Here is a 24,393-nt window from a genome sequence, read left to right as displayed (position 1 = left end):
ATGAAGGGCTGTCACTCAGAAGGAGCAGGCCTCTCTCTTACTCAAAGGGTAGGATTGGTGTAAGTGGTTAAAATGGAAAGGAAGAAGATTTTGACTAAACATTGGCAGAGTTTAATAGTAGTACAAGCTGGCTGGCTGTGAAACAGATGGCATTAAGGTATAATGGGCTCTCTCCTGAAAGCATTTAAGCATACGCTGAATGGCCAGCAAGATGATGGACTCTGTGGTGCCTTACAACTGTATGATCCTATGGCTTGTTCAGATAAATCATAGCTGCTTTAACATCTAGCACCAAACTAGATCACAAACCATGCCGTACTGGTAACTGATAACGCAGGTTGTGAAACCACAATTGTTTGCAGATCACAGTTATGCTGACTATGGAACTTATCGCTCAGTGTTTTAAACCAGCTCCAGCCTCCTGGGCTGGAGCTGGGACATGGGATGGAGGCAGGGATTATCACTCACTAAATTGCTCTCGAATCACTGACCGCCATCAGCCCGGGTTCAAGATGTGCTCCACCAGCACTTTTTAGATGTCAGAAAGCTTTCCAGCTTCTAAAGTTGCTAGCGGAGCATGGCTGGGACCCGGCTGGGACCCAGGCTGATGGTGGCTGGTGGTTTGGCGGTGATTTAGTGAGCAATAATCCCCACCACCATCTCACGTCCCGGCTCCAGCTTAGGAGACTGGAGCTAGTTTAAAATGCCGAATGATAAGCTACTATATTTGTCCCTATATCTGAATTCACTGACAGCTGACAAAATACAAGTGCCATTATTCTGCCTTAAAAGACTGTTGCACCATGGACACAAGAGTGAACTTCTAAATGTGAGGCAATGAGTACTGGGTAGATAGAAAACAAAAGCAGGTGAGCAGCTCAAAGCCACAATTTGTCTGCTGTACATATGTTAGTTCAATCAGGATTTAGATTCTGAGCATTAGTACACATTAGTACACTCCATGGTCTTGCATTAGATCTGAACCCAGCCAAAGTAGTAGTAGTAATAATAATAATAATAATAATAATAATAATAATAATAATTTATATTTCCCACTTCTCCCAAAGGATCAAAGAGGATTACAACAAAAAATACAATAATACAGTGTTTAAAATACATGTCTAAAATACAATCTGTAAAACTACAGCAATAAAATCAATAACTAGCCTTTGGACCTTGGGGTAAACCGTTCTTCTTTATAAAAGATCTGGGGGGGTAGGCTCGCTGGAAAAGCTCCATCTCTAATGCCTTCTTAAAGGCATCTAAGGTAGTAACTTTTTGCAGACAATGTTTTATGAGCTCATCATATGAAATATAGCTAAGAATGAAATTACATTGTCACAAAGGCTGGACTGTCTTCCTTCTCTTTTTCTATTACATCCTGTGAAGTAGATGAGTATTTTGTGTGTGTTTTTAAAAAAATGTTTGGAATGCACTTGGTTCTGTACATACTGCTGTTATAACTTTGCTGTAGTCAACTGGTGACAAATCAACTTCAACTTACAGTAGCTCTATGAATGAGAGACCTCCCAGTCACCCTCTCATCAAGAATTCTGCTTAGGTCTTGCAGACTCAGAGAGAGAAGGAGGAACTCCAACCTGTGCTACTAAACCTGGCTAAAATGGAGAACTTTCAAAAGACATTCTCAGGAGAACCTTCCAATAACATCCATGTGAACAGTCCTGTTGAAAAACTTGAGGGCAGGAGACTTATCTAAGCATGTCCTTCTAAACTAAAGAAAAATAGCTTCCTCAGAAAGGGCCATATGTCATTCATCCTAATTTCAGACACACTTAATTATGTATGTGTTTGAAACCTTTGTAAAATATACATTAGAGATCAGGATATTTAATCAGATCATTTAAGCACTCAATTTCAAATGCTTTTGTGATGACAGATAGCTGCAAAATAAGATTTCCTAGTCTCTGTGTACTATATGCTGTGGAATTCCAGATGGAATCAGGCTAGAACCAAGATACTTCCCAGCAAAATATAAGTTACAAAATAAATTCTGCTCTCTTTAGAGCATATCCTGCTGAGGGCTGAGGGGCTACCATTCAAAACAGGCCAAGTGATTGCTTAGAGTAAATGGCATAAGAACAGAATTGTCTACACACACTTACTTATGAGCAGGGGTAATTGAATTTAATGAGATTTACTTTTGGGTAGACTTGCATAACATCACAGTGGCTGTATCTATACTGCAGAAGTAATGCTGTTTGATACTGTTGCTAAGTGTTTCATTGTAAGGCAATGCTTACTTAGGAGTATGTTCCACTGAATTCCATGTCATACTATGTAAAAATTCCCATGTTTTTTCCCCAACATTCACAGTCAGTTTTTATAGAAAAACTATTGCATCTGAAAAGTGTTCAAAGAGGGAAAATGTTTTGGGAGAAGTTCTCATGGGCGGAGCTCAGAACTGTCATGTTTATCTTATGAGGTGCCTGAAAAGGGTGTCTTGTTGTTCTTTGTACATTCCTCTCTTCAGTAACCTTCTCAGCCTCCCATATTTATTAAAACCAAGGGAAATTGTTGTAATGTAATTCTTCCCATTTCCTAAAGGCTGGTGTAAAGAAGATGTGTGATAGGAAAACCCCACACACATAGTGCCCCCAGCCACCTCACAATGACAAGGTAAATCTAGTAACATCAAGTAATCATGGTTCAGAGTATGTTGTCTGAGGTGTGGAATACAAAGACTTTAAATAAAATAATAAACATACCAACAGAAGCAATGAGGCTCTTATTGGCTTAATGTGGATCAGACTATCATTTATGAGCTGACTGCCTATTAGGAATATTACAGCACTGGTCTCTAAATTTTGGTATCCAGATGATGCTGTACTTCAAATCCCAGAAGCTCCAGCCAGCATGTCCAATGGTCAGAGATTGTGGGGAGTTCTAGCAGTTGTTGTCCAACAACATCTGGAGGCCCAGGCCTGGCAACCACTGTTCTATGGTACTATTTGTACTTATCAATGCAACTATTGTGCATTTTTAATATACATGTGTACAATTTTTGACTCTATGTATAGAGTGTGAAAGGTGGACAGTGAGAAAGAAAATCTAAGCATTTGAAATGCACTGCTGGAGGAGGGTTCTACTGATAGTCTTTAGGGCTGAAGAGCGGGGTATAAATACCATAATAAAGAATAAAGAATACCATGGACTACTACAAAGACAATGAATGGGTATTTAGAACAAAACATGTCTGAATTTTCAGTAAAAGCCAAGATGACTAAACTGATCCTGTCATACTTTGTACATATCACTAGACAATGTGACTCACTGAAAAAGATAAGGCTCATCAAAGTGGAAAGCATTTGGAACAGAGGAAGACTGTGATAGGTTGGATTGATTCAATTAAGGAAACCATAGCCCTGAATTTGCAAGACATGACCTGAGGTTCCTGGAGGTCTCTCCTTCACGGGGTTGCTGTAAGATGAAGTTGACATGGTGGCAAATAACAATAAAAATGTGTGCGAATTCCCTGGTTCAGAAGAAATAGTTCTGTGTAAGTGAAGGTCATTGGGACTAATCTGCCTAGTTGTACTACTACCAAGATTAGCAGTTGTCTTATTTGCACAAATTCTAAAAAGCCAGCATGGTATAGTGGTTTGAGCATTGAACTATGACTCTGGAGACCAGGGTTTGAATCTCCACAAGTGAGAGACCTTGGACAATCCATACTCTCTCAACTGTAGAGAAAGGTAATGACAAATTCCCTCTGAACAAATCTTGCGAACAAAACTTTGTGATAGCCTTAAGGTCACCATAATCCAGAAACATCTTGAAGGCACACAACAACAACAAACGTACACACATCAGGACAGCACTTCTACTAATAGTACATAGCAATGCCAGTTGGTTGTACTGACCAACTGAAAATCATGCCACTAGCACTCAAAACATTACACAAAAGAAGCATCCCAAAGCCGACGGCTATTGGTTTTCCTAAAGAAAGACTGCCTCAAGATAACTTCAAAATAGTGGTTAGGAAGGGGGTGCTTAACATATTCCACAGTCACAGTTTCTCTGTTCAAATCCCCTATCCTGAAAATGTTTTCCTGCTGGAAACATGATTGTTAGGCCTTCACTGATTTTTAAGTGAAGCTCCATCTTAAGTGCTCTTTGAAGAATGAAGGCTGTGTCCATTTGTTATACATATTTTGTAGCACTGCTGTGATAGTGTTGATAGTTTGCTTCTTAAATTGGCTATTGGGTGGAGGACCTTTCAGTGTCACATTTCTTCTAGTAAATAATTATTCTCTTGTTTCTTCTGTGTGTATGTGCCTTCAGGTTGCCTGTCAACTTATGGCAATGCCATGAATTTCATAGGATTTTCTTAGGCAACAAAAAATCAAATACTCCTCCCAGTCAAGTGTTAACCAGGGTTGACCCTGCTTAGTTTCCAAGATCAGATAGGACCTTAGGTTATTTAGGCTTGCAATGTTCTTCATATTCTAACAGTTTCCCCCCCTACTTTTTGAAACTCAAGACAAACTTGGTTTTTTTCACACTTTGCTCATGACTACTGTTCTTTACCATCACAGCTACTGCTATCTAAACTGGATGGAACTCACTGACAGAAAACAACCTGAGCCCCACCCTTTAGTGTAGATTATGCTCATCAAGAATTGGACAGCCAGTGAATGACTTTCTCCTCTATGTTGAGATGGGGGTGAAGGTACTTACCCTGAATCTGGCTCTGAGGCTGAGGGTTAAAAGCAGTGGTGTGGTTCAAGGAAGCTCTTGGGTTGGGTGTGGGGGCTGTGTGGTGTGGGCTGACCCTTATGCCTGTGCGACGCAACTGTTCCAGTTCACTCAGACGTTCTGAAAAGGACAAACTCCCAGGCTTTGTCTGTTCATCTAGTTTCTGACGATGTCCTAGTATGGGAAGGGGAAAGAAGATGTGAAAATGTCTGACAGACGTATCAGAATTTAATGTATGCATTTACTATACAGCCTATTATCACTCTATGAAAGGCAACAACCTAGTCTCTATGAACTAGAAACATGAAGGCCTCAATCCAGCTAAAATCACATTCACTTTGAAAGAATTTAAACTGCATTGGAGCAAAAATCTTCTTTACATTGCTCACATTCTACATTATTAGAGTGTCTGATAAGGAATAAATAGAGAGACAGTGTGGTGTAGTGGTTTGAGAGTTGGACTAGGACTAGGACATTGGGAGACCAGGGTTCAAATCCCCACTTGGCCATGGAAACCTACTGGGTGACCATGGACAAGTCATACCCTTTCAGAATCAGAAGAAGTGAAAGGCAACCTCCACTGAACCAATTCTCAAAAGAAAACACCATGATAGGTTCACCTTAGGGTCCCCATAAGTTACAGATGACTTGAAAGCACACAACAACAACAACATCAACAATGACATAGAAGATCAACATGCCACCTAGGATGCTATCTAATAGTTATGACTAAATACCATATGACTATATACTATATAGACCTATACTCATGTATAAGTCCAGAAATTTTAGTTTAAAAAATTGGCCCAAATAACTAGATCGACTTATCCACGGGTCAAAAAAGGTACCACCCCCTTTCTCTGAGTAGAGGCAAGAGCTTAGGCCATCCCAGGAGCACTGAAACAAAGCACCAACTCCCTCTACTCTCTCCACTGTGGCTGCACTTCTGACCTTGAATGCCTGGGTTGAAAAACCACACACAGTTATGCCTGCTAGAATGTTGTAATTTCTTTGGTATTGTTTTTCTTAGTTTAGTCCTTTACATCCTTTGTTATGTGCCTCTATGTTTTACCCTCAACTTATCCACAGGCCATATCAAAATCGATAATTTTGGCCCTCAAACCTACCCTCAACTTATACATGAGATCAACTTATAGTCAAGTATATATGATATGTACATCTTGCCTAATATTATTTATGCCAATGGGATGGGAAAATGCAATGCTGATTTTTTAAGGGCATGTTTTTCACTTGAAAAAGAGCCCAAAATTCAAGAAAGGCATGCATAAATATAGCTGTTCGGCATTCTCTCTCTCCAAAATCCTGCAAGCCTTTCTTCAGCTGAAAACAGGCCCAGGAGAACCTAGAGATGAGTAATAACATCTGAGTAAATCTATCTCTACTAATTAAACTGATAGTAGAATAAAGCAAAATTATTTTTATTCAGGAAGCCTAAGGAACATTAGAAGGTAGCACAGCTCTCTACTGAGTCTTCATCTATTTTTCTTAAATCAACACTTTTACCTTTCTAGCTGGCTAGTGCTCCACCAGAAATCTTGGGTTAGGTGTATCCCAATATTCCAATGTTGTCTGAGAACATCCTAATAATCCTTTAGCATTGGGACTAGGATTTGCACACAATCATAACTGTGATAGCATGAGGCGAATTCATCAAATGATGTCTGAGATTTCTGACATGTGAAAGGCAGGATGTCATTAAATCTTCTAATCACACATGGAACTCTTCTTTTCCCTTTAAACATATTTAGGGGTAGCCATGTTGACCATATAGCAAAGTACAATAACATCCAGCATCCACAAAACTGTGATACCTTTATTCAATCAACTAAAATATTTGATGCAAACTTTCAAAGCTTCTGGCCTCTACATCAGGCAAAGGTATGAAAGATCTTACAAGGCAATTTTTAAAAAATATATGATGATGTTTGTCACAGGCCTGCATTTGGTCAAGATGTTGAGGTTGTGTTGTTCTGTGCTGAGATGGTGTGAGTAGATATCTATGCAGGCAGGTCCCTCCTCTTTCTGTCCATGTGGCACTGGAAACAAAGCATTCCAGAGCCCAGAAGATAAAATTTGAATTCCATTAGCAATACAAAAAAGTACAGAGACATCTTGGATCTCAGAGGAAGTATATTTTTGTATTGCTAATGGAATTCAAATTTTATCTACTGGAATACTTTGTTCCCAGTGCCACATGGACAGAAAGAGGAGGGACTTGCATGCACAGATACTCCTTCACACCATCTCAACACCAAACAACATAACAACAACATTTTGACTAAATGCAGGCTAGTGACTAACTTTATCATATTTTTAAAAAACATTCTCCTGTATGATTTTTATCACCTTTGCTTGATGAGAAAACCAGTGGAGCTTCAAAAGCTTGCATCATGGATTTTATGCATTTTAGCTGGCCAAATAATGGTATCACTGTTTTATGGATGCTGGATGTTATTGTACTTATCCTTTTGCAGTTTTTGTCTCCATAAACTTCTCTGATATTCAATGAGAGCAATGGAATTCACTGTATTTCTAGGGCCCCACTGCATTTTTATATATAACTTGTTGATATCACTGTATTCCACAACATGAACTAAAACTTCCCAAATCCCCCAGCCATTGGGAAGCCTTTCCTTTCCAACTGAGTTCCCTGTAGTTCTTCTGAGAAAACTCTTGAGGAAGGAGGAATCTTTTTCCAAAGAAATCACAAAGAATGGCACATCAAATGTGTAACCAAGTCATTGAAAAGAGCTACTACAGGTATGTTTCATTCTTTCTTCCTTACACTTTAAATCAAATCTGGACACAGCAGCCTGTTATTTTTACCTGAAGCAGGCCATAAAATGAATAGCTAGCTAATCCTGTCTGAGAAATTAAGCATGTCCCCTTTTCTGAAAAACATTCTTTCTCAGGACCTTAACAATATTTTTCTGACAACTTTATTTAAAAAAAACAAAAAACCCTAAGTGGCTTAAAAACCCTAACTAGGCTTAAAAGCAGTGCCTAGTAGCTGAAATTAAATTTTATAACTTGTGCTGAGATTCCAAATCTGAGAGACTTGTCTCTGCTTCTCTGTGCCAGACCCTTTGGCACAGCTTGCTGTGTCTCAGATTCCACACTGAGCTATAAATTATCACAGGAATGAAAGAGGGAAAGCATAGGATCTAGAAGTGATTTTATCATTACCACCATTAGACTGCCCCATTTCCCTCTTGCTTTTGCAAAAAAAAAAAAAAAAAAAAAAGGGGGCAGGGGGAGACTTTCATCTGATACTTTTGTAGTTCAAATGCAAAGTCTTTCTTCCATTTGTCAGTAATGCAAATCTGAACTTGGATTCAAGACACTTCACTTGAATGCAAACAGTCATGCAAGCTGTGTACATATTAAAATGTATTCAGCATGGTGAACATATTCAGTAGCATGTCCTCAAGAACCTGAGGCCAATATCAAGATTACAGAGCAAGGCCTGTTAAACCCAAATTAGCGGCAGTTAGAATTTTTTTAAAAGTACATTGATTTAGCATATTCTGTGTAATTCCTTTTCTTTTTTCAGTGTTGAAATTCATGTGATGTTTCCTGAGAAGGAAACTAATTTTAAAACCCCCCCAGCAAGAAACCCTATAAGGGAACTTGTAATAGATTACGTGGCCATAAAAGAAACCCTAGTTGACCACTGGGCATGCACCACCTACACTCCAATCTTACACAACTGATGTGAGGATGGTTGCCAGGTTTCACCATGTTATTTTAGAGCTGTTTAACATGCTATAGACAACACTTTGCACATGGGTGGATGGAAGATCTGTTGTTGGCAAGGGGCTGCAAATTCACTTTTGGTTTTACCCCTGCTTCTCCTGCAGCTGCTCTAGCTTGTACAGGAGTACCTCTATTGAAACAGGGTCTGGGACCTGGCTATCTCCCATATTCATATGTAATTATCACATGAGCTGGCTGGTTTTGCTGCACATGCTGAGTAGTGCTTGGCTGCAGCTCATACACAAAAGAGGATGAAGCAGTAGGTGCCGCCAATCACACATGACAATTCATATGTCATTTTCACTACAGAAAATCTGTGAAGGGAGTTTTAAACACATGAAACAATTCTAAAATTTAGGCTCTACATTAAGAGATACACATTTTCCTTTTAGTCATCAGTGCTTGCAATGGATAATAATTTCTTTTGATCATCAATGCACCAGTAATTTCAATCTGAATGTGAGAAAAGCCTCCATTCAACTTTCCGTATCTACAAAATCAGTATAAATGTAGTGGTCTTACCACTCACTAATGATAATTTTTTTTCTAAAGTGTAAACATCAACAGAATGTAAGAGTTTGTTGTTAACTGTGTTTGAGTCATTCTCAACTCATGGTGAGCCTGTGGATGAGACATCTCCACTACTCTGCTTAGTTCCTGTACATTCGTATCCATGACCTCCTTAATAAAGACCATCTATCTAGCGTGTGGCCTTCTTCTCTTTCTACTTTCCTCCACCTTTTCTAGCATTATTGTTTTTTTCCCAATGAGTTGGCCTCCTCATGATGTGACCAAAGTACGATAGCCTCAGTTTAATCATCTTGGTTTCCAAGGAGATTTCTGGCTTGATCTGCTCTAGGACCAATTTACACCCACACCATATGCAGCTTCCAGCAAGCGCTGGAAGCCGCGCCGGAGGTTGCAGTGCTGCACACTGGAAAAGGCAATGACACGCGTGCACCACGGCAGGCACAAGCCCCATTCACTTGAATGGAATTTGAACATCCACGTTTTCCCCTTATACGGGGGTGTCTGGAACAGATCCCCTGCGTAAGGGAAGGGATGACTGTATTTGTCTTTTTGGCTGTCCATGGGATCCTTCGCACTCTTCTCCAGCACCACAGCTCAAATGAATTGATTTTCTTCCTATCTTGTTTCTTAACTGTCCAGCTCTCACATCTATCCATGGTAATAGGGAATGCAATGGTTTGTATGATTCTAACTTTTGTGCTCAGTTGTATATTTTTGCATTTTAGGATGTTTTCTAGTTCTTTCATTGCTGCCCTCCCCGTTCTTAATCTTCTTCTTGTTTCCTGGCTGCAGTCCCCATTTATCAGTGTAAGAATATATGATATTGAAGTGCTAATTCAAACAGCTTTTTTCATGAAAGTATTATTCATACACTCTTTCAACCACAATGGTGCAGTGAATAGATTATCAGTCCAGGAGCCCAAGGTTCACATTCTGTCTTCTAAGTTGGTATTAAGTGTTGTGACTAGATTTTTTTAAATCAGAAAGACTTCTATCATAGGAAAAGTTCTGTATTTTAAATCCATTTTCCTCCAAATGCTGCAGGACAGTATTCTATATACTAAGGTACTGTTACAAGTATAACTTAGGCCCAGTACATACCTGCGGGAAAGCATGGACTGGGTGTGGCCTGTTTTCCCGTGGAAGGATACCACAGCAGCCAACCGGGTTCTTTTTGGATCGCTGTGCGCATGTCACAAGTGTGCCACTGGCGCATTCATTACGCAAGTGATGCACAGCAATGTCTATATGCTGAGCATCACTTACATCAAGATGGCAGCCCCCGTGTGGATGAGAGGCCACCATTAGACCACTGCCTGCACGTCCTAGGGTTCCAGAGTGTGCGGATGCTGTGGACTCCGGAACCTTAGTATCGGCCGCAGCATGGCACTTTTGGCCCATCTGTCTTGGGCCTAAGATACAAATTGGCCTCATTTAAAAATGTAGATGTGTTCCTGGGCATTACATTAACAAAATAATTGTTATCAGAGGCAGAAATAAAATGGAAAAAAATACATCACAAAAAAGTTGCAATTCAACAGGTTTCAGCCAGTTTTTCCTTGAAAATCAACAATTTGCACATATGAAATAAAACAGGTCATGTAAGCTATGCATAAGCAATCAAAAAATTTGAACCCTCTAGAGACCATTTGAAAGCTTCTTCCAAAATTTACCTTTTCTTTTACCAGTCTCCACTCATCTTATGATTTTCATTTTTGTAGCCAAATGTGTGTATGCTTTTGTAACATGCTGAGGGATGATGGTTAGGTACTTATCTGCTCTCCCCTATTCATTCTGTTTTGCTGTTGTCACATTCTCCCTAAAGGGTTCTGGAAGCAGCTGCTGTTTACCTCTTTCTGGCAGCTATAGTTGGATGAGCAGAATCCCATTTCTTCCCCAGCTCTAACTTTAATGCATTGTTTGCTGTAGACACACTGCTGCAATGTGTTTCGCCAGCCATCCTTCAACATCTTCCCAATGCTGATGCTGCTAAATAACATGCAGCTAGCCAGGGATGAAGGAAAAAGGATTGGGTGGGTAAAAAGACTTTGCATAAAGGAGTATTGTTGTCAAAGTCTTTGTTAACTGAGGCCTTGTCTACACTAGTGGGAAACCCTGTAGTAGCTGTGACCCAGGTGCACAGTGTTCCTCAGGATTCACAGGTAAGACAGGGCTTTTCTCTGGAACTCCAAAGATAAAAGAACTTCCTTTTACCCCACATTCACCTGGACATTCCAGATTGGCAGCAAGGACACAACTGTGTTGCTGGAAATACTCCATACTATAGGTCATGTTATCATCATAGGACCACCTTTTTGTTCTGGGTTGCTCTGATCTCACCATGGTGAATATGGCATTATCAGAGTTGCTACAGAATGGGACACTGTGTTGCTACTATGAGGTGAGTGTTGGGTTTCCCATTGGTGAACTTGCCTATTCCTAATTTTTATATATGTATAAAGGGAACGCATAAAGCTAAACACACACACACACACACACACACACACACACACACACTCTTATACGTCCTGGCAGGAATGCATAAACAGGTCAATAATCCAGGCACAAAAAGAGCACCCAGAAAGATACTTCTAGAAGCAGAATTAAGCGTATGGATGCAGCATGGCTGTCCTCACACAAGGTTCTTGTCCAAGTTTCAGAGAACAGTTCTTCCACATCTGAAAGCCTGCTATTACATCCAAAATACAAACTCTGGATCATGTCCTTTGATGCCAGTCATTATGACAGGTTTGTGGGTATGTCAAGTGTTGGAGGAATCATTGGTAATTTCTCCCCCAAATGAGATGCTTTACAGTTAAGCTGACATTAGCATGTTTCACTGCAAATCAATCAATCAAATTCACCACGAATACAGCAAGTCTATTTCATTTCCAAACTGTCTTTGGAGAGTTAAAAACTGTCACAAACCAAACTGATGTAGAATCAACAGGCACTCAGCTGATGAAAAGGGCTTCTATTCCATTGCTCATGCATGCCCTGAGTCATCAAAACTTTGCTTAACAAATGGGCTTGTGGAAGGAAAAGTGGGTTTTCCCTTGCTTGAATATTTACACTTACCACATGAACCAAAATAGCCCTATCCTGGTGATAAAACCAGGGACTTCTTTTTCATCTGAAATAAACATATTTGCATTTAGCAACTGGAGTGGCTCAGAATGTCCTCCTTTAACTTGCTTGACAGTGTCTCCATTGTATCAAATACTTTGTTACTTACAAAAGGGACTCCAGTCCAATTCACTACAAACTCACATGACCTTAATGGTTCTGCTTAGTGTTATGCATGTTACGGTATTTGCTTCCCTTTTCTCTGCAGTTGAAGAGAGATATAATAAGCTACCGTATAGCATTTTGAAAGCAAGGTTTCTGAGAAGTTTCCAAACTGCATACAGGCAGGTTATTCTTCCCCCTTGTTTTCTTTGGCTTCTTATGAACAGCACAGAATGAGTCAAGCAGTATTAACTTTCAATAGTAAAGTGGTGTGGTCAGCCAAAACATTTGGTGGTTAAATTGAAAAAATAGGGTCAGCAGGTAACACAGGCCATCCCAGAATGTCAAGTGTTGGAGGAATCATTGGTAATTCCTCCCCCAAATGAGATGCTTTACAGTTAAGCTGACATTAGCATGTTTCATTGCAAATCAATCAATCAAATTCTATCTTGCTATTACTGTTTGTTTCAGAAGCCTGGTCTAGTCTTTCTGAGGTGAACTCAGATTGATGGTGATGACACAAAAAGTTGTGACTTGTGCAGCAGGACATCTCCATGTTTTATTGCAACTTTTTAAGAATAACCAGGAATTATCACTTAAGCACACGGTCTCTGAGCCATTTCAGGCATACAAGGGTATGCAATATGTTTTTGGTGGCTGCCCCCAACTTAGAATTATCTTCTTCTGTGGAAAAAGGTACCTATGCTCAGTCATGAGGCTGGAATTTTTTTAAAGGCCCAAATCATACTGAAGGCTGATGGAATGGAAAGGGCCACAGAAAGCATAATATCACAACTTCTTGCTGTTGCATATACATCAACCATCATTTGGAAGATTTTATTTCCACTTATAAAATGAGGTCTTGAATGCAAGAACAACAAATATGCCAAACCACATGCAATATAGTCAATCTGATCAAAATCTATAGATGGGCAATACCTTTATTAGAATCAGCCCAAACTTCATAGACGTGTGCAAATATTCTGGATTTTTAAATTTCTTTTAAATTTCTTTCTTTCTTTCTTTCTTTTGGACACCCTCTAGCCTGCAGGGTGAAGAACCCATCAGATACACTAACACCTCATTTTCTGTTGGCAGGAAGACTCTGTTGGAGGCAACCTGCTGGATCTTTGCCATGATATCATGGATGTGAGCCTCCTTTTAACCATCCATCAAGAAGCCAAGCCCTTCCTCCAGTCCATCTGCCTTGGTCCAGGCCTCGGAGGTGGAGAAGATCTGCTGGACCTGATCCTATTCCCCACCACCACTCCCTTCTCCTTTTGTGTCCTGTCTTTTAGATTGTAAGCCTGAGGGCAGGGAACCATCTGACTAAAAAAATTATGTACAGTGCTGTGTAAATTTACAGCGCTTTATAAATAAAGGTTAATAATAATAATAATAATAATAATAATAATATCAATATGCTTAATTGGTGCATAGATCTTCCCTAAACCATGAAGAAATCTGGTAGTATTCCAGAGACAACTGGAAGGTGAGGGAGGTCAGAATTAATTATATATGGAAATACTGGGAAAAACCCCTGACCCATTTATCTTGCCTTCTCTTGTGCCTACATTAAAACGACAAACCAGCAATGTGGGAAGCTTCTGTGAGAATATGCTGTAATCTTGCATACCTTCATGGGGAACCACATGCAAAATTCAATCAATATTTCAGCAGTTAGCAATGTTAAGGTTTTGAATGTACCTATATATGGGAAATATGTGATTTCAACTATTATTAGGGCCATTGCCATTTTCTTTTTGCCAAGGGAAAGAGGATGAGCAACATGGGTCTATGAAAAAAACACCTTACTTATCTATTGATCATGCCATGTATGACTGATAGGCAAAAGGCAAGTGTGTGACTCAGGAATTTAAATTTCTTGGTCTCAGAAAAGCACCAGTTTTTCTTAATTATCTGCACAAAGACTCAGATAGAGAGATTCCAACAAGGAGAGGAAAATCTGACTAGGGTGAGGAAAGTAGCCGTCCATCTTACATCTCCTCTCGCTTACTCATCTGCCACAGAGCTTCTTTTGTCTCCAATTCTTGTTGTCCTCACCCCTCTGTATTTGAGTCAGGCTGTTTACTCACTGCTTGACACCAAGGGAAGTACTGAGAACACAGAAAAAACTCTTTCCTTTCAGTAGCACTACAGCAACCCACTCAAAGTGGTTGAAGCAACTTCAGAAAAAGCTTAGTAGTGTTTCTTACACTGAGTCTGCTCTGTATGTGACATTTTAGAAAATGCTCACATTCCTTCGTGTTGGGTGGTAACGTATAGAGGCTACAAAAGTGTACAGATATTAATTTTCTAACAAACTTGTAGGACTTGTTTTTTTTTAAATTAAAGCTGCAAAGAGCGGTGCTAAAGTGCCATGCTGGAGGCGTACTAGGGTTAAGGGACCGCAGGGCAACCTCACAGTCTCTAACTCTAGTACAGCGCAGTGCCGTAACAATGGCGGCACCCTGTGTATACGGGCGCCACCATTGTTACGTGACAGATGCATAGCGTCTGCACATCACGCCGCACTTGTGAGGCACACTCAGATGTCACTGGCGGCACAAAAGGAACCCACTTTTCACGGGTTCTTTTTCCTCCACAGGGAAGCCATGTGGTTTGGTGGCTGCAGCTTCCTGGCAGGGGAAAAAAAGGCGCCAGCAGGTCTCCCTTTTTGGGAGGTCTGTACCACGCCTATATTTACAATGATGCCATGCTTTCTGAGTTTTTTAAAGTTACATTTTATTTTTCTTAAACATTTTTGGAAGGGAAGAGGCTTTTCTTGAGACCTTTCTAATGAGTCTTTCCACTGCAAAAAGAGGAATTGTCATAGAGGATCATAGAATCATAGAGTTGGAAGAGACCACAAAGGCCATCCAGTCCAACCCCTGCCATGCAGGAACTCTCAATCAAAGCATCCCCGACAGGTGGCCTTTTTAGCTGCCACATTGCACTGTTGACTCATGTTCAATTATTATTATTATTATTATTATTATTATTATTATCATTATGTTTATTTATATAGCGCCATAGGCTTTACATAGTGCTTTATAGAGGAAGAAAACAACAGTCCAAAAATAAAAACAAAGCCTGCCTACGGCGCACAACCACAAATAACATTATAAAATTAATAAAATATTACTATAACAAGGTTAAAACAATAACCTAGCTTCTTTTGGCCTCCAATCACATTCCAACTCTTCAACTCATTATCTCGGTCACTGTCTTGACCTAGTTCTTGCTGCAAACTGCACCATTTCTGACTACCAGGCACTTGACTTTCCACTATCTGATCATCATTTAATCTCCTTTGCTCTCACTTATACTCCACCTCCTCATACTGTTCAACACCATTTTCGTAACCTTCAATCTGTTGACTCTAACCATCTTGGTCAGACCCTGGATTCATCTCTCTCTTCCCTAAATCTTGGGGATTCTGCTGACTCAGCAATGTCTTTATTTAACGCCACTCTTTCCTTGACTCTTGACCATTTTGCCCCTGTCTCTGTACGCACTTCTTCCTCCAAGACTAGGCCTCAGCCCTGGCTTACTCCCATTGTTAAGTTTCTCCGGTCCTGCTCTAGAGCGGCCGAACATCTTTGGAGAAAGTCCAAACAGTGGGCTGATTTTATTCATTACAAATTTGTTCTTTCTTCCTTCTCACGTGCCCTGTCTATGGCTAAACAAACTTATTACAAATCATTGATCTCCGCCAATGAGAGGCGCCCGCAGCGTTTGTTCTCCATCTTCAACTCTTTGTTTAAACCTCCCTCTCCTCCTGTCTCTTCATCATTCTCTGCTAATGACTTTGCTAATTATTTTGTCTCAAAGATTACCACTATTCGTTCTGAGATAGTCCCTCCTGATTCTTCTTCTGCTCATAATCTTCTTTCGCCCTTGCCTAAAAAATTTTCTGTGTTTCCTCCTGCTTCTTTGGATGAACTCTCTACACTTCTGAACTCTTGCAAACCTGCAACCTGTTCTCTTGATCCAATTCCTACTCGTCTTCTAATTTCTATAGCTCCCTCTTTTCTGCCCTCGCTTCTCCATATCTTCAGTCTCTCTCTCTCTACAGACTCCTTCCCTTCAGACTTCAAACATGCTCTCATTTCCCCAATTCTGAAAAAACCTTCTCTTGATCCCTCCTCTTTGTCTAGCTATCGTCCGATTTCTCTTTTTCCCTTTCTTTCTAAGGTTTTGAAACGGGTTGTTTATTCTCACTGTCTTGAGTTTCTTGAAGCCAACTCCATTCTTGATCCCTTTCAGTCTGTTTTCCGCCCAAGGCATTCTACAGAGACAGCTCTCACTATGATCTCGAATGACCTTTTACGGGCCAAGGCTAATGGCCTTTACTCTGTTCTCATCCTTCTTGATTTGTCTTCAGCCTTTGACACCGTTGATCACTGTCTCCTAGTTGACATACTCTCTGACCTTGGGTTCTCAGACTCTGTTCTCAACTGGTTTAGATCTTATTTGTCAGACAGATCTTTTGCAGTGGTTGCAGGTGGTCAGACTTCATCTTCTGTCCCCTTATCTGTTGGAGTTCCCCAGGGCTCTGTTCTGGGTCCCCTTCTGTTTTCTTTCTACACACTGTCCTTAGGTAAACTCATTAGCTCTTTTGGTTTTTCCTACCATCTGTATGCTGATGACACCCAGTTGTATCTTTCCACCCCTGACCTTTCTCCAAGGCTTGAACAGCAAGTCTCGTCTTGCCTCACAGCTGTCTCGCAGTGGATACGCCATCGGCGTTTGAAGCTCAACATGTCCAAGACGGAGCTTCTTGTCTTTCCTCCTAAGTCCACCCTTCAACACTCCTATTCTGTCTCTGTGGGCAACATTTCTGTTCAACCGGTTCAGCAAGCCCACAGTCTTGGTTTTATCTTTGATTCTTCTCTGTCCCTCAGATCCAGACCACAGCCAAGGCTTGTAGATTCTTTTTATACAATATTGCCAAAATCTGACCGTATCTCTCTGCCTCTACTGCCAAGATCCTGGTCCATGTCCTAGTGGTCTCACGACTTGATTACTGTAACATCCTCCTGGCTGGGCTTCCTCTTTCTCACCTCCGTCCTTTAATTTCTGTCCAGCATTCAGCTGCACGCATTATCACGTCCGCCCACCGCTGTGACCATATCTCTTCTGTGTTGGCATCCCTTCACTGGCTCCCCCTCCCTTTCCACATTCAGTATAAGCTCCTGCTGTCGACGTTTAAAGCCCTCCATGGGCTGGCCCCTCCTTACTTATCAGACCTTATTTCTCCTCACCTTCCCATTAGGGCCCTCCGTTCTGGTAGTCAAGGTCTGCTGTCCCAGCCCAGGATTTCCTCTGCCCCATCTCGGATTCGCCCCTTTTCACTCGCTGCCCCTCACTCCTGGAACCTGCTTCCCCCACAAGCAAGAGCCATCACTTCTTTAACCAGCTTCAAAACGGAGTTGAAGACCATCCTGTTCAGGGCAGCATTCTCAGGCAGTGCATAATTGTCACTTGCCATTTGATGTTCTTTTGTTGTCTGTTTTATTGAATCATTTCCTTTATTGCTATGTATTTTATATGTATTATCCTACTAGAGAGGCCCCTTCCCCACCACCACTCCCTTTGTGTCGTGTCTTTTTAGATTGTAAGCCTGAGGGCAGGGAACTGTCCAATTAAAAAGATTGTATATACAGCACTGTGTAAATTTACAGTGCTTTAAAAATAAAGGTTAATAATAATAATAATAATAATAATAATAATAATAATACTATAAAATGTAAATTAATACAAAAAATATGAACATAAAAACAAGATGAAAGTTAGAAGGTCGAAGGCTTTCGCATCCATAGTTTTTTGTGGGTTTTTCGGGCTACGTGGCCTGAATTTCTCTGAAGATGCCAGCCACAGATGCTGGCGAAATGTCAGGAAGAAACTCCTCTAGAACATAGCCATGTAGCCCGAAAAACCCACAAAAAACTAAAGTTGGAAGGCTTCCCTGAATAGAATAGTCTTTAATTTAGACTTAAAGAAATCTAGAGATGTGGTGGTCCACAAATTCCTGGGATGGAGATTCCAAAAATAGGGGGCAGAGTGGGAGAAGGGGCATATCCAAGTAAGGGAAGAGGAAATCCTTGGCTGAATCAGCAACCCCAAATCACTAGAGCACAGACAGTGAACAGGAAGATAGGGGGAAACAAGTGCTGACAGGTAGGTGGGGGCCAAACCATGAAGGGCTTAGAAAGTTAGTAACAGCTTCTAATCCGTTAGTAGTAACGGATTCTAAACAGGATTGGGAGCTAGTGAAGGGACAACAATAATGGAGTGACATGATCATAATGGCAGGTGGAAAAAATTATCCTAGCAGCAGAGTGTTGTACTGAAATCAAGGGGGCAAAATGGGAAATAGGAAGCCCAGTTAGCAAAGAATTACAGTAATCCAGGCAAGAGATGACCAGTGCATGAACCAGATCAAAATTCAAAATGACCTGAATAGACTAGAAGCTGGCCACAGCTAACAGAATGAACTTCAACAGGGAGAAATGTAAGGTACTGCACTTAGGGTGAAAAAATGAAATGCAAAGATATAGGATGGGGAACACCTGGCTTAAGGAGACAACATGTGAAAGGGATCTAGGAGTCCAAGTAGACCACAAGTTGAAGATGAGTCAACAGTGCGATGCGGCAGCTAACAAGGCCTATGCGATTTTAGGCTGCATCAATAGAAGTATAGTGTCTAGATCAAGGGAAGTAATAGTGCCACTATATTCTGCTCTGGTCAGGCCCCACCTAGAATATTGTGTCCAGTTCTGGGCGCCACAATTCAAAAAGGACATTTAGAAACTGGAGAGTGTCCAAAGGAGGGCGACTAAAATGGTGAAAGTTCTGGAAACCATGCCCTATGAGGAACGCCTTAGGGAGCTGGATATGTTTAGCCTGGAGAAAAGAAGGTTAAGAGGTGATATGATAGCCCTGTTTAAATATTTGAAGGGATGTCATATTGAGGAGGGAGCAAGCTTGTTTTCTGCTGCTCCAGAGACTAGGACCCGGAGCAATGGATGCAAGCTGCAGGAAAAGAGATTCCACCTCAACATTAGGAGGAATTTCCTGACAGTAAGGGCTGTTCGACAGTGGAACACACTTCCTCGGAGTGTAGTGGAGTCTCCCTCCTTGGAGGTCTTCAAACAGAGGCTGGATGGCCATCTGTCGGGGATGCTTTGATCTGGATTTCCTGCATGGCAGGGGGTTGGACTGGATGGCCCTTGCGGTCTCTTCCAACTCTATGATTCTATCAGAGACTTAGCAGTAAAAACTGAAGGAAAAGGCCTGATTCTCGCTACATTGTAAAGAAACGACATGACTTTGCTATGGCCAGAATTTGAGGAACGAACGAAAGGGAAGAATCAAAAATGAAACTGAGACTACGAGCTTCCTTCACAGGTTGAATGTTAGTGCCACTAACTGTGACTGAGAATGAATAATGCAGAATTGGCTTCGGTGAGAAAACAAGTAGCTCGGTCTTATCCATATTGAGCTTAAGGAGCCGATAGAGCACCCATGCAGAAATAGCAGATAGACATGATGGGACTCACTGTTCAACATCTGGAGGGAGTTCTGGATTGGAAAAATACGTTTGGGTGTCATCAGCATATAAGTGATACTGAAAACCATAGGAGCCAATAAGGTCACCTAGGGACAAAGTATAAAGAGAAAATAACAATGGGCCCCAAACGGAGCACTGTGGAACTCCAACAGACAATGACACAGGAGCGGAGACTTAGCCTCCAACAATCACAGCAAATGACCTATCAGAAAGGTAGGATCTGAACCAGTTAAGGACGGAATCAGAAAATCCAAGGTCCTGGAGCAGATCCACCATAAGATCATGATCAACAGTATCAACTGGTGGTCTACTTGGACTCCTAGATTCCTTTCGCATGTAGTCTCCTTAAGCCAGGTATCCCATATCCTATATCTATACATTTCATTTTTCTGCCCTAAGTGAGTACCTTACATTTCTCTGTGTTGAATTTCATTTTGTTAGTTTTGGCCCTGCTTTCTAATCCATTCAGGTCATTTTGAATTTTGATCCTGTCCTCTGGGGTATTAGCTACTCCTCCTCTGCAAATCTGGTAAGTATGCCCCCAATTCTGTCATCCAAGTCATTGATAAAGATGTTGAATAGCACTGGGCCCAAGACAGAACCCTGTGGCACCCTGCTGGTCACTTCTCTCCAGGATGAAAAGGAGCCATTATTTCCCATGCTTTGTGCATTAGTGTAGAGACATCGAAGATCATGTGGCCCCCTACTTGCTGTCTGGGCAAGGTTTTTTTGCCTCCAACTGTTGGGTCTTTGCACTGTTCGCCTTGTTCCCTAGATGACAGTTTGACTATTTTCTCCAGCCCTTTTGCCTTCCAGAATACTGTCTCCCTCCCTCACATAACCCAGTTAAAAGCCCTTCTGATCAAATTTTTGAAACTATTGGCAAAAACGTTTCTGCCAATTGGCATGAAATACAACCCATCCCTTGCCAGTAGTACCCCCTTATGGAACCGCAAACCATGATCCAAGAATCCAAATCATTCTCAGCAGCAGTTGTTTATATCAGCTATTCTCCTCTCCCTTCCTGGACCATGCCCTTCAACTGGGAGAAGAGATGAGATGATAACCTGTGCATCCAGCTCTTTCAACTACCTATCCAGAGCCTCATAATCCCTTATGATATTTTGAAGATTGTGACTTGCAGTATCATTGGTTCCCACATGGACCAAAAGGAATGGGTAATGGTCAGTAGGCTTAATAAGTCTTGTCAGCCTCTCTGTCATATCACTCCAGGACCTGTAGCTGCAAGCTCACAGAACTATCCCTGGTTTCCCTGACATTCCTCCAACCATCTACTTCCATTGTATGTGAAATGACCTCCTCCTCCCAAGCAACTTCCTCTTTGCATTTTCTTTCATTTGAGCTTCATCTGAGTTCAACTCATTCATAACAATTGCACAGAAAAGGCAAATCAGCAGCTAAAAGTCATGGCTGCTGGTGGGTGGTAGATGGCTTCAGCAAATTGTACAAATGAAAACAATGACCATATTAATATTATTTATTAGAAGTCACAAGGCCACTTAGCTTTGCAACACTGGAAAAAATCCCAACCTAGTCTAAATCCATGCAGGCATCATCAGCTAAAGTTAGCCTTGGAAATGGCCATTCAATCGCTTTAACAACTTCCAATGAAGGGCAACTCAACACTTTCTGAAGAAATCTGTTCTATTGTTCAGTAGCTCTTACCATTAGGAAATTCATGTTAATGTTTAGTCAGAATGCCATTTCATGTATTTTGAAAACACTGGTTTGGGTCCTACCCTCTGAAGCAAAAGAAAGCAAGCTCACTCCTCAGTGTTCTCAGACTCCCTGATATGAAAGACTGTCATTTTTCTTCTCTATATACCAGGCACTAGTACCGTGTTTGTGCCCATAGGCTACAACTGTTCACTTCTTTCTTGAAAACTCACTACAGACCAGTAATTGATGGCTCATGGACCAACACCAGCACTTTGCATAGCATTGTTCTGACAGTAAGGGCTGTTTGACAGTGGAACAAGAGTCTCCTTCCTTAGAGGTCTTTAAACAGAGGCTGGATGGCCATCTGTCAGTGATGCTTTGATTGAGATTTCTTGCATGGCAGGGGGTTGGACTGGATGGCCCTTGCGGTCTCTTCCAACTCTATGATTCTATGATTTTACATGACAGTCCTTAAGATACTTAAAGATGGCCATCACACTCACTTCTCAATCTCCTCTTTCCAGACTAAACATTCTCAGCTCCCTCAACTATTTCTTTTAGGACTTTCAACACCCTTTACCATCTTGGCCACTTTCCTTCGGACACATTTTAGTTTGTCAATATCCTTCTTGAACTATGGTGCCCAGCATGGGATACAGTATTCCAGGTGAGATCTGACCAAAGCAGTGTTACTATTACAGTAGGCCCTTCCCTTATGTGGGGGATCTGTCCCCCCCCCCCCCGCATAAGGGAAATATTGCATATGCTGGAGCCCCATTAGAAGTAATGGGACTCATGCTTGCGGTGCTGCGCACGTGTGCACCCCATTATTCTGGGACGTGTGAGGGCTTTTTCTGGAACAGCTTCCAGCTTATGCTGCAAGCCACATAAGGTGCGCCTGCATATAACGCGGGTGCACTATACTTCTCTTGCTCTGGACACTACAGCTCTTCTGATGCAGCCTAGAATTTAATTAGCTCTTTTTACTCATATTTAGCCTATGGTCTACTAAGACTTTTCATACATCATATTGGCTTATTTGTTATCTAGCCACCCTAAACAGATGGCTTCAACCACTTTTAGAAAGAGATCAGAGAATGAGAGATGATGATGATGATTCACAATTTCTAAAATAAATCTATCTGCTTATCTGAAGAAGACTTTGTAGGTATTCGCCACCGCAGGTCTTTACAAATAGTACAGCATGGGACTGAATATGGAACAGTTCAAATACTGTTGGGCAAAGACAATTAGGGCTCCCTAGCATTTTCTTTATGTCTGGATTATAAGGAAGAAATTAAAATATGCCTTCCCTGTAGAATCTATAAATTGTAACTTCCATCTAAAGTTACAGGGTATTCATATAGACTTGGATCTAAAGGGAAAAAATGTCAAATCCAGAAAAAGGTGTAATTAGTATCAAGAATGAAGCTTCTGGCACAAGTATCTGTCTTTCTATTCTGTAGTTTACTGTCTTCTGCCCTTGAGACAGGGATATGCATGTGTGTATTTAAGACATTATACTGATTGAGGGGGGAATCCCCCATTTCTTCCTAAGCTGCTGATTTGTACTGGCTGTACAGATCAATGATGATGTTAGCAATTTAATCAGTGCAGATGCCCTTTTCTTTGATGTCCCCTACTTCACTGTTTATCAGTTCAGCATAACTGTGTCCAGGGCCACTCTGGATTCTTTGGAAGTACAACTGCATTCTCAACAGAGATGGCTACTGGATCTGTGACCACGAGGGCAGTAAGTCTACATTGTACCTGCTCCAAGTTCTCCAGGGGCTCTGCCAATGCCAGAGCCTAGCTCAAAGCTCTTGTTCAACTCTGGGCAGCTCCAGCAGGAACTGCAGTAAAATCCAGATTCACTGTCCCCCAGCCTTCCCTGATTTTAGCACCCCAATAGGGCTCAACTCCAGTGAGCAGATACTTAGTTCCTGGCTCAGCTGCCATGAGCAAACTGAATGGGTCACAGTGGGAGCTTTTGAATCACAGAGACTGAAACAATTAACACAGAATTTTTTGAAGAAGGCCTCAAGAGATGGCAAATCCATATTTGCTAGCTGGGAAATACAATAAATGGAATAGCTTTGGTGGAAAACAGCGAATAGAAAAATCTTTGAATGTCTATTGTATTTCTTGTTCTAGATCTGGGGTTCCCAACTTAGGGTGTGAGATGGAATTTCAGCGGTGTGACAAAGGCCGCGTTCCCACTATAATTTAAAGCAAATTGCTGATCGGTTTATATGATTGTCGTTTCCATTTGAAACTGGTTCCGATCCTAATATGATTGGTTTCAATCATGATGAAGTGAGGGAAACGCAAAAAAAAAAAAAAAAAAAACCTGCTCTTTCCTGACACTAGTTCTTTGGTGGTTCTTTTGAAAATAATAGGTTCTGTTCAACAAGTGGGAATGGCAGATCCCACATCATTCTGGAGGGGAGGGACTAATGGGAAAGGGGTATTTACCATCCCTCCTCAGTTTTTGGTAGATCCACCATTCCTTCCCCCTGCCAGCGCTGACTTTGTGCTTGTGGTGTGACCTATGGGTACATGATTAAAAAAAAATTAATAGGAGATTCAATTCATTGATTTTGCAACTACTCACAATTACCTGGGCAATCCAACAGCAGCTCATAGTGGGGCTCATTGTGCCAAAAAAAAAGGCGATTACAAAGGGATCACGAAAATACCCGCTTTCATAGTGGGAACAACGAAGGCAAATCTCAAACTGATTTAAATGTAAGTGGGAATGAGCCCATCAAGTGGTTTGTGTCCTTAAGTGACAGGTCATCACTCAGACAGCTTCCAGTGTGTCTTGAGAAATGGTAGTAGGTGGTTGTGTTGCATACATAGTAGTTTCTTTGTTTATTTAATCA

General features: G+C 41.2%; 1 protein-coding gene across 4 annotated transcripts in view; it reads right to left on the bottom strand.

Moving 5' to 3' along the window:
• The window catches only part of RUNX1 (RUNX family transcription factor 1), a 257,802-nt gene that overhangs the window by 44,373 nt on the left and 189,036 nt on the right, over positions 1-24,393 (bottom strand). For all 4 annotated transcript variants that reach the window (XM_089508113.1, XM_089508114.1, XM_089508116.1 and 1 more), the window contains one exon: positions 4,699-4,890. In XM_089508113.1, the coding sequence (XP_089364239.1) occupies positions 4,699-4,890 (192 nt within the window). The remainder of the gene's footprint in view (positions 1-4,698; positions 4,891-24,393) is intronic.

This window comes from Sceloporus occidentalis, unplaced genomic scaffold (genome assembly GCF_023333645.1).
Source record: "Sceloporus occidentalis isolate IW3139 unplaced genomic scaffold, rSceOcc1.0.p SCAF_2, whole genome shotgun sequence".
Classification (NCBI taxonomy): Eukaryota; Metazoa; Chordata; class Lepidosauria; order Squamata; family Phrynosomatidae; genus Sceloporus; species Sceloporus occidentalis.
Note: the sequence above shows the minus strand (reverse complement) of the source record. Positions and strands in the feature narration are given on the sequence as shown.